Source organism: Excalfactoria chinensis, chromosome 1 (genome assembly GCF_039878825.1).
Source record: "Excalfactoria chinensis isolate bCotChi1 chromosome 1, bCotChi1.hap2, whole genome shotgun sequence".
Classification (NCBI taxonomy): domain Eukaryota; kingdom Metazoa; phylum Chordata; class Aves; order Galliformes; family Phasianidae; genus Excalfactoria; species Excalfactoria chinensis.
The window spans coordinates 87646592-87660563 of record NC_092825.1 but is presented as its reverse complement, the minus strand read 5'-3'; the positions used below and the strand labels follow the sequence as shown (position 1 = coordinate 87660563).

The following is a 13972-nucleotide window of genomic DNA, read 5'->3' as shown; positions in this document are numbered from 1 at the left end:
AGGAGGGGATGGGAAAGGGGAGTATGCTGGGAGCACAGGCTCCACCTGGATGAGTGGTGAAAGACTGCTGGGGAGGATGGAGTTGGTGCAGTGGGGAACAAGGCTGGAAGGAGAGGCTGCCCAGTGTGGGGAGTTGGCTCCAGAATTCAGCACACCGTTATGCAGAGACTGAGCATAAAGGTGCAGTGAAAGCCCAGATCAGACAAACACCAGCAGCAATATGAATCACAATTTCAACACAGTTTACTACAGTTCTCGGGTGTGTTGTATAAAACATGTTTTAGTGCAACATAGTACAAAGTTTGTTTTGTTCTTTAAAAAAAAAAAAAAAAAATCCCAAACATTTTTTTTTTCCGACATCATGCATGGATAAGCTATCTCTCTTTCATCTTGGGTTCATAACAGAAAGTTACAGCAGAGAGAGTGGTCTGAAAAGCGTCGTGTTGGAACTCATTAGAGTTCGCCTATAAAAACAGAGACGTTTGAGAATGGGCAACACGCGGCCAGAACAATGAAGAAACGTCACTGGCAAAGTACCTTCTTGGGGACCATCACAGGCGCCGCTTCCTGGCAAAGCCTGTGCTCGGTGCAAGAGCTGCTGGGCTGGGGAGGGACCAGTTTTGGCCATGGGGAGATGACCAGGGGAGAGCCCTCCACCAGAGCCCTGGTCCGGGCAGTGCTGCTGGGGTGGCAGGCTGGGAGGAGGAGCTCAATTCAGATGCAGCACATGATCTCCAAGGAAGAAGAGCTCCTGCTGACTTTTTCCTTTAAAGCTGAAATGAATTGCAGTTCCTGCCCTGAAGCAGTATGTACAAGAGACACTACATTTATGAAACAATACCCACTGGCTGCAGCTGCTGTTGATCATGTCACGGTTCTTCAGTTCCATTCACTTTTCATCCCACTCCTCTCTTTGTAGACTTCTTATCCAGAAAGGGAAGACAAGTGCGTGGGTGCGTGATATGTGTGTGTGTGTGTGTATATATATATATATATATATACATATATAGAACTGTGATATTATGCATAATTATGCATATGGGGCCAGTAAGCAATTATGTCTCAAGGAGAGAGACTTCGCAGAGGGATGAGTGAAATTTGGGCTTCTTGGCAGAAGAACCAAATGCCATTCTGGTGGAGGAGTAGAGGTGGCCAACAACAAATGTCTGGTGGCCTTTCCCATCGCTGGAATGGGACTGTCTGCATCCATGTGGGAAGATGCAAGCTCCTCTTGTAGCTCATCTTCTAGAGAATGTGCTGTGCAGATCTCCCACCCGAGGCCTCACCACCTCCAAAATATCAAGGCATCAGGGATCAACCCATGAGTGCTACAGAGCATCTGCTGAGGTTCCCTTCTCTTCTCAAAGAGCTGTCTGACCCTCCTGAAGGGGACGGCAGCTGTAGGCATGGCACCTCTCTCAGACAAGGCAGGGAGGGGGTCTTATGGTTGCACCCATCTGCCTCAGTTGGCTTCAGCCATGCTGCAAAAAAGAAATGGCTGGATTTGCCAGGAAGACATCAAGGAAGACAACAAAAGGCCGTTTTTGGCAAACATTTTCTTCCGCCAGACAAAATGCTTAGGGTGTATCGGGGAGGAGGCGGTTTCCTCCACAGGACACAGCAGGGGTACTTGGCAGTATGGGGTACTCAAGCATAGGTGCCCCATGTGGAGAGAGCCCTGGTTTGCTTTGGGAGAGCCATATCTTTCACAGAAAGAACAGCATTTCCTGTCACAGAGGTTGTGCACAACAACAGCAGATGACTTTGCCAGGAGGGAGGGCTTATGGTGAAATGGTTTCTCCTCCTAAAGCCCTGGAGATGGCATACGCAGGCACACACATGGGAGACTTCTCTCAACCCAGAGGGACATGGGAGCCCCCAAGGTGCAGATGTGCTGCAGGCTCCTTATCCAGGCCAAGCCCGCAATGGGAAGCAGTGCAAGGTTCTAGAAACCCTGGTGACATGAGGTTACGTGCACATCCTCACTGTGTGGCTATAACTAGGCTCCTTGGCTGAGCTGCCCAGGGACAGGAAATCCAACCTCTGGCATTTTCTCTTTCCCCCTTTCTTTAGTCATTACTTTGGTCAAGTTGAAGCCTTCAGAGACTGGATCCAGCCACCCACCCCAGGCAAGAAGGGCACAGAGGGGAGCTGCGCTGTCAGAGGTGGCAGCATGGAGACACGGAGAAGCCAATCTCTGGTATGCTGGACTGTAAGAGGACTCTCTTGGCAACCGACAAAGTCAGAGCTTTCAGGTATCTTCCTTCAATCCTCTCATTCAGTGCCTGAAGTAAAACAAAACTGCTTTTGTCCTGATTGCGAGTGCAGTGAGCATTCAGGTTCTCCAATACCAGGAAATGCTCCCAAAAGGTGAACTGCCTCCTCCTGAGAGAACAGTAATTTGGAGGCATGAAGATGTTGAGGCTACAGCCAGTTTTGAGATGGACTTTCCAATACCCCAACTTGCCCATCAGGACGTGGTCCTGGCTTTATCTGCTGTTGAAGAGGGAGTAGCTGGCTCAGCACACCTTGGGAAAAAGACCTTCTTCACCATGGCACAAAGTATCAGGAGGAAAAACAAGGTCTGTTTTGGTAAACAGACACATTAACCTCCAAAGAGGTGGTCCCAGGACCAAAAGCACCCCGGGAACTCTTTGCACTGTGGAGAGAGGGGGAAGCTTACAGTTCTTTGGGAGACTAAACAGAAACGACGACAAAAAAGTAACGTCCCAAAGGACAACAACTGATGGGATCAAAAATTAATGAGAGGAATATCCGCTATGTACAGCAAACACACAGACCTCTGGTCTATCTTGGTGGCTGGGTGTGTTCCCACAGGTGCTGGAAGAAGCCTTGGACCTTCCCATCCACGCCAGCTGTGTGCTCCACAGAGCTCTGCCGCCGCATCAGAGCACAGATGCTGAAACAACTGAAACAAGAACAAGAACCACTCTTCCTCAGGGCTCCTGGCGTGCCTCTGCCTCTCTCTCTCTCTGCATGTCCCCCTGGGAGCCTCTGCCCCTTTAGTCTATGGTTCCTGGGTGGATGCTGAGCACCGGCGGCTCTAAGCAAGTGGGTGAGTAGTTGAGGTGTGGCTCTTTGATCCACAGCAAGGGAACCCCGTTCTTGCCTTCTGAATTCTTGCTGGAGTTCCGGCTCTTGAACCGCACCAGGAGGATGGTGATGATCAAGATGCCGAAGATGGGAAAGGGGTAAAAGAAGACAAAGTAGAAGAGGGCGTCATTGGAGCAGATGACAGACTGCAGGGTGGAACCTGAAAAGATGAAAGATGTCACATTTTACACCTTCTCTGCAACGCAACAGCCTATAAACTTTCAGAAACATAAAAACAAATGCTTATTAATCTGTATCAATTCAGGAGATCGCGCTGTGAGAAAGACATCAATAGTGGAAAACAGAGCAGCAGAAAAGATGTATTACAGGCCATGTTTTGGATTTCTCTCCCACTAAGAGTTTCACGAGTGCTAGAGAACCCCCTAGAAGAAAGCGTGGGATGCTCAGGGACATTGGCTCTTCTCACCTGTATCCTGCACGTGAACAGCAACTGTGCCTGACTCCTCCTCAGCCAGCCGGTACCACACGCCACTGGGGTCTGCCAGCCACTCCTCCACACGGCACGAGTAGTTGCCCGTGTCAGCACCACTGGCCTGCAGCACCGTCAGGCGGAAGAGCACTGCTGAGAGCCGTTGGAAACACAGGCGGTCCTGCCAGCGACCTATCCCAGAGCTGAAGATGGCGTCAAGGCCCACACTCAGGACCACCTCTTTCTCTTCCTCTTCTTCCTTCTCTTCCTCCTCAGCACGGCCACCCACCTCTTTGGCTTGGAGGCTGTACCACGTCACTGCAAAGTGAGACTCTGGGCTGGAGCGGGACAGAATGTTGCAGTCCAGCTGAAAGGACTCTTTCTCCTGCACCGTGAGGTTGGCAGTGGCCGTGTCCACCTGCAAGGAGGGCTCTGAGATAATGAAAGAGGAGAGGTGAGTGTGGAGCAAAATAATGCCTGAAAAACCACCCTTTCCCAGCGAAAACACACCATCGTGGTCAGAATCACAGAATCATTAAGGTCAGAAAAGACCAATGAGATCACCCAGGCCAACCATCAGCCCATTTCCACCTTGCTGGCAGACCATGTCCCTCAGTGCCACATCCATCCTCCTCTTGAAAACCACCAGTTGCAATGCCAGGTGCAAGACCCAAAGGCTTGACACAACCTGCCAAGTCCCACAAGTACCCGTGCAGCCAACCCCACAGAAGCATCATCCTCACCTTGCTGTGCTGTGCCTGGCTCAGATTCAAAGTGCATCTAGCTGACTGATGGCCCTGCATTACTGCAGCTCACAGAGATACACTAAAGGATGTGCCGGGAGGTACCAGCAGGCACCAAGGAGTGATCACTACTGCTCAGCTGCCAGAACAAAGTGCATTTCACTCCACTCTTAGCGTGCCCGAAACTGCTCAAAGGACTTGAAAAATCAGTATGTCTAATGTGTGTGAGGACAGATTTGTTTTCCAGTGAGCTGGGAAGTTAATTAGTTAACAGGCTTCTCTGCAGAAATGTCCGCAGAACAGAAACAGCAAGGACGCTTCCTATCACTTCTCTGTTTTTTTTTTTTCCTTGCTGCAAGGCTAAAAAGATGTTTTTAGCTAACTGAGATACAGTGGCCAGAACTAAGATGAGTTGATTAAAGGCTGACTTCAGGAGCAATTAACATCTGATTTAGTCATCCTGCCAGGGAACACATACTCTGGGGATCACAATCAGCCCGGATCTAAGCTTTCATTTAAAGATTAAAAAGCCCTTTCTAATGCAGAAGTTCAGCACGAAGGGCAAGGCAGCAGCTCAGTGAGGAGAGGCCCCTTTCTCCTCCAGCACTGACAGCAGGGTAAGCCCCATCTCTTGCAGGTAGCTGAGTGTCCCTCTGGGAGAGGGCACTAGGTGCTGCTGTGCTCCAGAGTGAGGTCTGCAGGCTGTGGGTGCCCTCCCCAAGCAGGAGGGGAATGGGCTTTGCACTATGGCACCCATCTTACATGTCTTCCCTGTGGAGAAGGGGAAAGGCCAGAGCTGTTAAGGCTGCAGGCAACACAAGTGTTTTCAGCTCCCATCTTCCTCAGGAGATTCCTACAGGAATGAGGTAAGCCTTGAGATTTCAGAGACTTCTGAGGTAAAAAGGAGGAAGGGAAGGAAATGGCTTGTCAAAACAAACACAGCCTCCCCCATCTCAGCAAGTTAAACAGAAAGAGAACTGTGCTCTCAAGATGCTGAGAGGCTTTTTTTTTTCCTCTTTGCTCACAACTATGGTACTGGAAAATGAGTATGGAGATCCTCACTAATGAGACGTGACTCACAAGCTATCTATTTTTAAATTCAGTCATTTTTAGGCACTGCCTGCCATGAAGGCAAAACAAACAACAACAAAACATTTTATACATATCTATGTATCTTGAATTAGTGCACCCCCAACTCATCCTCTTCTTCCCACTCCACATCTTCCCCCAGTTCAGAAAGAGCCTAAAGGATTTCCCCTCATATTCAGTCCCTCATCCACTAAGTTGCTGGCAATGTTCAGCCTGAATGAGGTGCTGCACTCACACTGTGCAGGCATACAAGGTACAGGGACTGCCCGGGGGCTCTGGGGACCCTCTGCTGAAGCCATCTCACACAGAGAAGTATTGAGAGCAAGGTCCTTGTGAACAAAAGCTGGGGTGTCCCCTGAGACAACTCCTGCTCTGCAGCATAAATCCCCTCTGCAAGGAATTATAGCTAAAACGTTCTCCAAACCAGACCATTTTGCTAGCTCTGTGGCAGAGCTACACGGCTGACACCGTGCTGAAATGTGCAGGCATAAAGCACCAAAAGATACTTGCAGAGCATGTTGTTTTTTTAAAGCTGGAAGGTACCCAGCGAGTCAGGACTGTAACTTTCGTTGGACCTACAGCCTTCCTTTCAAACAGGCATTTAATCTGAAGTTACTTGCCTGAAAGCTACAGAATCCGTATTTCCCAAGGCAAACTGTCCTTGCCTCTTGTTATCTATTATTAGAACTGATTAGAACTGGAATTTTCTCCCTGCTTCAAACTTCTTCAGCACTTTTCCCCCATAGATCTTGAAAAGTGTGAAAAACATCCTGATCCCTACCTCCCTGTCGTTGGTCGTGGCCCAAACAGTGGTGTTATGTAGTGGGGGCCACCTGAACCACTAACATGGCTGGGAGAAGGGTCTCTCATGCCTCCTGGCCACCAACTATCCACTTGTTCATACTGGCTGTCTCTTCCTAGCCAGTAACCAGTTGCCTGGTCCCAACCCACAGAGCCATGGAGCCACATGCCATACATTTGGTTCTTTAACAGTGGAAAAGGGAGCAGCATTATGCCAAACTGCCTTCACATCAGTGAATGCCTCGACTCTGCTGCTGCCTTTTTCCTATGCAAGGAACCTTGGGCACACATCTGGGAAGCATAGAGTGCTTCTGTTGCCTCACTTTCAATCCAAATGTGAATAACATCTGAAGTTTTTTCTACTGAATCTGACAAATGTGCTGTTGAAAATAAAAATAATACAGGTGCAGTGGTGACAAAATCCCAGATCTATCTGAGCTATGTCTGCAGGGCTTGCTGCATGCTCCGTTCAGAAAAGCAAGGGGGCACTGAAGACAGCCAAGAAAGTGTTGTCATGGCCCACAGCAAAATGGTCCTACCCTCTGCCCAGACCCACCACCAGTGACACACAGATGGTGCCCTGTTGCATTGGTCCAAGAGGGCAGAGCGCTGCTAAAAGCCAGTGACACGAGACCCTTCTCACCTGGCTGCTTCACGATGAGGGTGGTGAGTCCGGAGAGGTCCTCTGCCCGCTTATACCAGCGGTCGCTGGGGTCAAGCAGCCACTCCTCCACACGGCAGTCATAGGCCCCACTATCCCGCACAGTGGCGTTCTGGATGGAGAGGAGGTAGAGGCCTGGTGATGGGCTCTCCAGATGGAGCCGGCCCCGCAGATTCCCTAGTGTTGCCAGGTCCCCATAGCGCAGAGTGCTCTGACGGCTCAGCCGGGCCACAGCTTCTTTCTCTGGGTGGCTTGGCCGCCAGACGTACCATTCCACCTGGAGCTGTGAGGAGGGGCTGGTCCGGCTGCTGACCTGGCACTCCAATGTCACCCACTGGTTCTCCAGCACCGTGATGTTCTTGTGGGTTTGGTTCACGTGCAGGCGGTTATCTGCAAGAAAGGACCACAAGAAAACAAAGAGTCATTAAGGTTATGATCATTTAGTCCAGCTGTCAACTCATCACCACCATGTCCGCTAGCCATTTCCCTCAAATGCAAGGTACAAGGGTCCTTTGTTTCCACACATGCCCTTCCCTCAGTCCTGTGGTGTGATGAAGAAAAAGAGGAAAAGGAGGGAAAAAGAGAGAAGGAAAAGAAACTGGGACTGACATTTTTCAGGGCCTTCCGACCATTTGGTGCAGAAAAGTGGGAAACCCCACATCACCTACTAGTATTTGGGGGGTCCCGAGTGCATGAAACCTCATGAAGGGAGGTCACAGCTCAATCTTTTCACATTTTCCTGTTGTGGAAGGCATGAGGCTGGTCACACCCCAACCAGTAAGCACTCCTGCTGTGGGAAAAGGGAAAAAAAAGCAGAGGAGGGACGATTATAGGGAAACACCACTGCAAAACGAGAAGTGGCACAAGGGCAAAGTCACACAGTGTTTCACTGCATCGGGAATGCCCCTGGTTTTTGCTCCATAACTTCATTGATACAGCAGGAGTGATTGCAATCAGCTCTTTTATGCGAAATGACGTGTGGTACACTCCTAATTCCTTCACGACCTCAATGAAGGGGCACAGCTTGGACTTCCCTGGTACAGCTGCTCCGGTAAGCAATGGGCACTGCACAGTGAGAGGCATGTGATGCAGAGGAGGGGGCAGATCACAGCTTTCCCCTTGTTGACTGCCCTGCAGCCATCTCAAGAACTTGCAGAGGGAAACAAGCAGCTGGGACCAGCAGTGAACCAGCTAGCCAAATCCAGACAGGAGAAAATTCACGTAGAAATCCTGGTCCCACTATCCAGCTGTTTCCTCCCTGCCTGAAGGATCTTATTCTTCAGAAATAGGCATCTGGGGCAAGCAGGAGCACGGCAGGCTTCTTTGTGAAGTAATGACGCTCTGCCTCAGCATGCATGGGGTGCAAACTGCTCTCAGAGACGGTCTTTGCCCCTCTGCCTCCCCTCTTTGCATGAAATCAGGGCTCCGTCCCCAGCTTATGCTGGCCTGCCTTTACCAGGGATGTCCTTTACCACAGAAACCACCACCAGAGCAGATTTCTCACCTCCCAGCAGTCAGCTCCCCCACCTCATTAAGCTCATTACTCACATTTCATGCATACAGTGCAAAGGGAAAAGAGATAAGACTCTCCCCGCCTGCCAAGATACAGACTGTGTGCAGCAAAACATGACAATGCTTTCTTAGGCAGGCGCACAGCAGTTTTCTCTCATCAGGTCGCTAGCTGACACTATTGCTACATGATGCTCTTGCAGATAAAGAAACCAGGGTGGTTACAGTGGCTGTTCTGATAGAGGGAGGCTGACATCCTTCATGTAGGACACTGGAATGTATATCAACCCAGCCCAAATGGAGGAGGGTTACACTGCTGGGAGAATATCCTTTTGTGCAGGGATGCATAGGCATGAGGATGCAAAGAGTGGGTGACAAAGCTGAGAGGCAAGAAGAGTGCGGAACCCCAGTTGCTCAGCACGAGATGTGCATGAGAGTCAGCACCCAGCCAACCAGAAGGGACCCCACCAGCACACTGTGCAGTACCTGGCTGCTTGACGGTGACCTCAGTCCGTCCCGACACCTCCTCTGCCAGCTTGTACCAGGCGTGATTGGGGCTGAGCAGCCACTCCTCCACGTGGCAGTAGTAGCTGCCGCTGTCGCGGACCTCAGCCCGCTGGACCGTCAGGCTGAAGAGCCCTCCCGATGCCGAGCGCTCGAACTGCAGCCTGCCCCGCAGCCCCTCCTCCTCAGCATAGGTGCCATACTCAAAGGCTGAGCTGTGGGTGGTCTTCAAGATGAGCTTGCCATCGGCGTCGGAGGGCTTGTGCACGTACCACAGCACGGCAAAGTGCGAGTCGGGGCTGGTCTGGGATTTCACCGAGCAGTTGAGTGGAATGGGGCGGTTCTCCACCAGGGTGATGCTCCGTTTCGACTTGCTGACCTGCAGCTTGGTCACTGCCAGGGGGAGACAGAGAAGGGTGAGAAAAGGTGAGGAATGAACATGGAAGAGAAACTCATCTGTCTGGGGAGGACCCAAGAGCTCTCCCCTAGCTGCACACGTGGCTGCACCCAGTGGCTGCCTGGGTCCCACCTGCACTGGACTTCCAGACCAAGAGCTTTTAGGTGTTCTCTCACCAAAGCCCTCTTTTTTTTGCTTTCCTTCTATTCCTGCATCCTCCCTCCAGGTCCTTTCAGCAAGAGACTTGCTTTTTTCACACTTTCTCCTCTAAAATCCTCCCTTCCAATTTCACTGTGGTCTAAGGCACCAAACACAGCAAGAAGGCTACACCCAGACTCAACTTCCCTGTCTCAGCAACGGATCTCTAGACACAAGGGTGAGCTTTTTGACAATGAAATCACACAATTTGCACCTTACACCAATGAGCTGTTGACCAGTTTCACAGAAAACCATTTCCGGGAAGAGTGAATTAAATAAGACTCTACTGCTGTCACACTGGCGGGACAAGTAACCCACAGACACGTAACCCACAGACACGCTACAGCCAGGGAAGTGGTCAGGAGTGTCAGCCCCAAGTGCACCACGCGTTGTGTAATTTGACAGAAGCTGCAGACACACCACTGCTCTTGCTTCCCAAGAGTGATGGCAGTTCCCATCCTGCTTGCTGAGTGGTCACAGCATCAAGGACAATGTTAGGTCTTGTCCATGCAAGGGAGAGAGAGAAGCTGGTTTCCAATTTCCCCCTCCCTGTAGGAGCAGATAGAGCCTTCCCCTGCATGTGTTCAAGCGGTTGTAGTGAGCATGGACCAAAGGCACTGCTGCTTGCAGAGGATACAAGGCGCCCTCATGTGACACTTGCACTGGGTATGCCCTGGAGGAAAGCTCACCAGCTAAAGGGCAGAAAAGACATGCAGCTTCTGCCACCACCTTCGCCTGAGTGCTGACGTTTAGGCATAACTGATGAAGGGTGTCCCAATAACACCCTATAATGGTTTATGATAGCTGAGATGCAGAAGGCTCATAGCGCTGTGCTGTTCCAGCCAGCCCATCCTGACCTCCCCCAGCTTCACCACCACCTTGCATGGCTGCGCCCCTTGAACAGCGGGCTGCTGAGTGAAAAGTCCCCATGCACAATCTGCAGATCTCTTAATGAAACCCACTGGGCACCAAAGGCACGGCAGAAGCGCGGCACTACAGGCACAGAAGGCTGAAATCTGCCAGGGGAGCTGTGCAGATCCGTGCCCTGGAAACCCGGCCCACGCATCCCATGTTTGCGAGGAAGACACGCTGCCTCCTTTCTCACTTTGAGTTCCGCCTTCCTACCAGCTTCCCCTGGACCCCAGGGTCTCGGATGCCTGCCGGCACAAGCGATGAGTGACAGAGTCCAGGGAGACACTGGGTACGCACAAACAACATCAAACAGAAAGGAGAAACTCCCGCTACAGTGACACTTTGTGCTCTGACACAGTATCAGAGATAGGCATCCTGGTGCCTTGCCCACAGCGTTAATAAGTATGCTAATAAAGCCTGGATGACTGTGTTATGGGCACGGCACGCAGACAGCAGAAGGATGGAAGGAAGGAAAGCAGCCCCTTGCTTTTCCCCATTAAAGACTTCAACTTAATGGAGAGATTTAGCATCATATCACTGTATTTCTGTGGCACCCCTACCGCCCAACACACACCATCCATCCATCCCCTTTGTTTCAGCCCAGGACAGCAGCCTCAGCTGCCTGCACATCCCACCTTCTGGGCTCACTGCTGGTTAAGGAAGGTTATTTCAGGCATTAATCAATCTTCTGAGTCCCCGAGAGAGGAGCCAATAACGTGGAAGGTGATGCTTGGCAGCTTCCTTTCTCCCCCAGCCCCCTTTCCAAACAGTTTATTTTTAATTGGTGCTGGATTATTTTCTGCAACCGTTACTAAGGAAACCTCTGTTACTATAGCAACTGTGTATGTTAAGTCAGTAGCCCTATATCTATTAAAATGCAGCATATACACATGCTGCGTGTGGCAGGGTTGCTCAGCACCAAGATGTGCGTTGGGAATTGGTGCTACCCCAGGGCCCAGGCCTTCAGCGATGGGATGATGACTTCTGCAGTGCTCCCTCTGGGACAGAAGGCCCCGCAGGGAGCCACAGCTCTGCCATCCTGCTAGTTAAGGCTGCTTCAATGCAAAGCGGATCTCATCATGCCCCGTGCAACTTGCCAGGTCATGTTTAAGTTACTGCATGACATGGAAATAGCTGTAGTTGCTGAATGTGACTGCAAGAAGACTGACATGCCAGGCACACAGCCAGCCAAACCTTGCCTTCTGACAATGGGAAACTCCCTTTCCTGGCCTGGGGATGTGCCTGGGCAGACGGCCAGGAAAGAGCTCAGCCTCTGTCTGCTGAGCATACAGGTTGCCCACAGGCACAGCATGCTCCACTGAGCACCCAGCGAGGTTGTAGGTGCTCCCTCTCAGGAGCCATTAAAGGCCAGGCTGGATGGGGCTTTGAGCAACCTGATCTATCAGGAGGTATATCTGCCTATAGCAGGGGGCTGGGCACAAGATGATCTCCAAGGTTCCTTCCAACCAAAACCATTCTGTGATCCTATGCCCAGAACACCCAGGTGGTGGGTGCAGCCATGTCAGCTGGCATGGATACGGGTGGCTGCTGCTGTGCTGTCAGGAGGCTGATGTTCTCTTAGCAGCCTCCCAAACATCTGCTTAGGGAGCGAAACAGGTGCACACATCTAGGTGAAACTACTCTGCATATTATCGACAAGCCATAATCCTGTTGCCACAACATCTCCCAGATCCCTAGAGGGTGCCATTAAAGAGGATATCATACTCTGACACGTTGTAATTGGCCCTGCATATGCTGTTGAGGCTCTCAATTTACACTGGCAACAAGTCACGGTTACAACTCTCATATTTTTCATAAACCAGCCACACAAAACTGAGTGAATTCTTCAACAGCACTGGGGCCCTCAAATCAGCACCAAGACTGCAGATATCAGCTGCTGAACGACACAGAGAAATGCTGTCCTGCACCAGTGGGGGTACCCCATCGTGTTACCTCACACAGTGTCCTCCAGCATTACAAGCCCTTTACATTAATTCCCAGGCTGAGGGTTGGGCTCTGGAACAGATTCCCCATGGCTGTGGTCACAGCCCCACACTGCCAGAGTTCAAGGAGCGTTTAGACATCACTCTCAGATATAAGGCTTGAATCTTGGGTGTTCCTGCACCAAGCCAGGCACTGGACTTGATGGTCCTTGTGGGTCCCTTCCAACTTGGAATATTCAGTATTTCTATGAGGTCCTGGCAGCTTGCACCTGTGTGCTGGGGCCTGGCCCACCCAACAGCCACAGCAGGTGACAGAGTGGCCAGGTACTCTGCAATCTAATACATATTGTGTGGGTTTTCTGCACACCACATGGCAAGCAGTCTCCTCAGGCCAAGCATTTGGCAAGTACAGTTATGCAGATATTCGGGGGAAGGGAAACCAGTCATCAGAAAAGGAAGGCATGATGTACAGTTCTGCTGCTGCTCCTCGCAGAGGTTAAGGTGGGTGGCTTTCTTGCCTCTGTTTCCTAATCGTCAGGCAGAGGTTACAACATATTACCTTTATTAAAGCACTTGGCGATCGGTAACTAAAAATGCCCTGATACAAAGACGCTCCGTCTCAAGACTCTTCACACCATGTTCCCTCATAGCTGTCAAGAAAATACAATAGCAGCCCTCTGCTAAAAGTATACTTTCCAAGTGGGGACCACTATCACCGCTATGGCAATGACAGTATTTAACTGAAGCTGAAGGTGCCCTCCTCCATCACAGAAAATACCATGCAAAATCCAGCATGCCCCCATTGCAAAGGAATAGGGGGCTGCCAGCTGAGGGGCAACTGAGCTCTGCATGCCCACAGGCAGCTGCCATTGGGTAGAAGGGGTGGGCATGGAGGCAATCATCAGTAACCCACAAAGCACCCAGGAAGCCTGTTGTGGGCACAGGGAGGCAGCATGCCCTGCCGTGTCCCACTTTGGAGACCATGACCCTCTGGGGAATGTTCCTCCAGATGATGTGCTTTTCTGGAGACAACTGGTAATGTACTGCACAGTTTTCCTGGGGACTGCCCTACTTCTAAAAGCATCCACTGGGATCTCGCTGCTTGGAGGTGAGGGCTATAGGGAGAGAAGAAATGGGGACGAGTCAACCTGAGCTCACACAGGGTTTGACAACAGGGATGGTGTCTAACAGGTCAGCCAGGAGAGACCTATTTCCAGGAGCCCCAAGATGATGCTCACGCATAGGACCTGAGGGGCACCAGTCTCACTGCAGCATAACTGACAATGGCCACGCACCCAGAAGTGCTTCATCATTTCCCTGAGAACACCCTGTGCCCTAAATCCTACTTGCCTGGCTCCAAGAGACCTGGTATGCAGACGACCGCTCTGACACAGGCTGAGACATGCTTTAACACTTGGCACCTCTGCCACTTCTTCCATAAAACACAGATGAAGAGCTTCCTCCACCTTCTCGTGTGTCGCAAGGGTACACACTGATGACCGTGGGGAACAGTGCCAAGGAGAGCAAGCAAGCACACGTCAGTACAATGACCAAATGACAAGGGATGGGTGGCTTGTGCTCACCATGCTAGCTGAAAGCAAGTTAATGCACAAAGGGAAAGATGCAGGAGCTGCAAGAAGTGGCCCTTTCACAGAAATGAGGAGCCAGAGG

The 13972-nt window shown here is 51.0% G+C and overlaps 1 protein-coding gene across 4 annotated transcripts in view; it reads right to left on the bottom strand.

Moving 5' to 3' along the window:
• IGSF3 (immunoglobulin superfamily member 3) overlaps nucleotides 1–13972 on the bottom strand; it is a 181689-nt gene that overhangs the window by 104918 nt on the left and 62799 nt on the right. For 3 of the 4 annotated variants that reach the window (XM_072330664.1, XM_072330647.1, XM_072330655.1), the window contains 4 exons: nucleotides 8834–9244; nucleotides 6821–7228; nucleotides 3542–3976; nucleotides 42–3274 (listed from right to left, as the gene is read on the bottom strand). In XM_072330664.1, the coding sequence (XP_072186765.1) occupies nucleotides 3024–3274; nucleotides 3542–3976; nucleotides 6821–7228; nucleotides 8834–9244 (1505 nt within the window). In that variant the 3' untranslated portion in view covers nucleotides 42–3023. Of the gene's footprint in view, nucleotides 1–41; nucleotides 3275–3541; nucleotides 3977–6820; nucleotides 7229–8833; nucleotides 9245–13972 lie in introns of those variants that run through there. The other variant, XR_011902971.1, reaches the window with a different exon arrangement.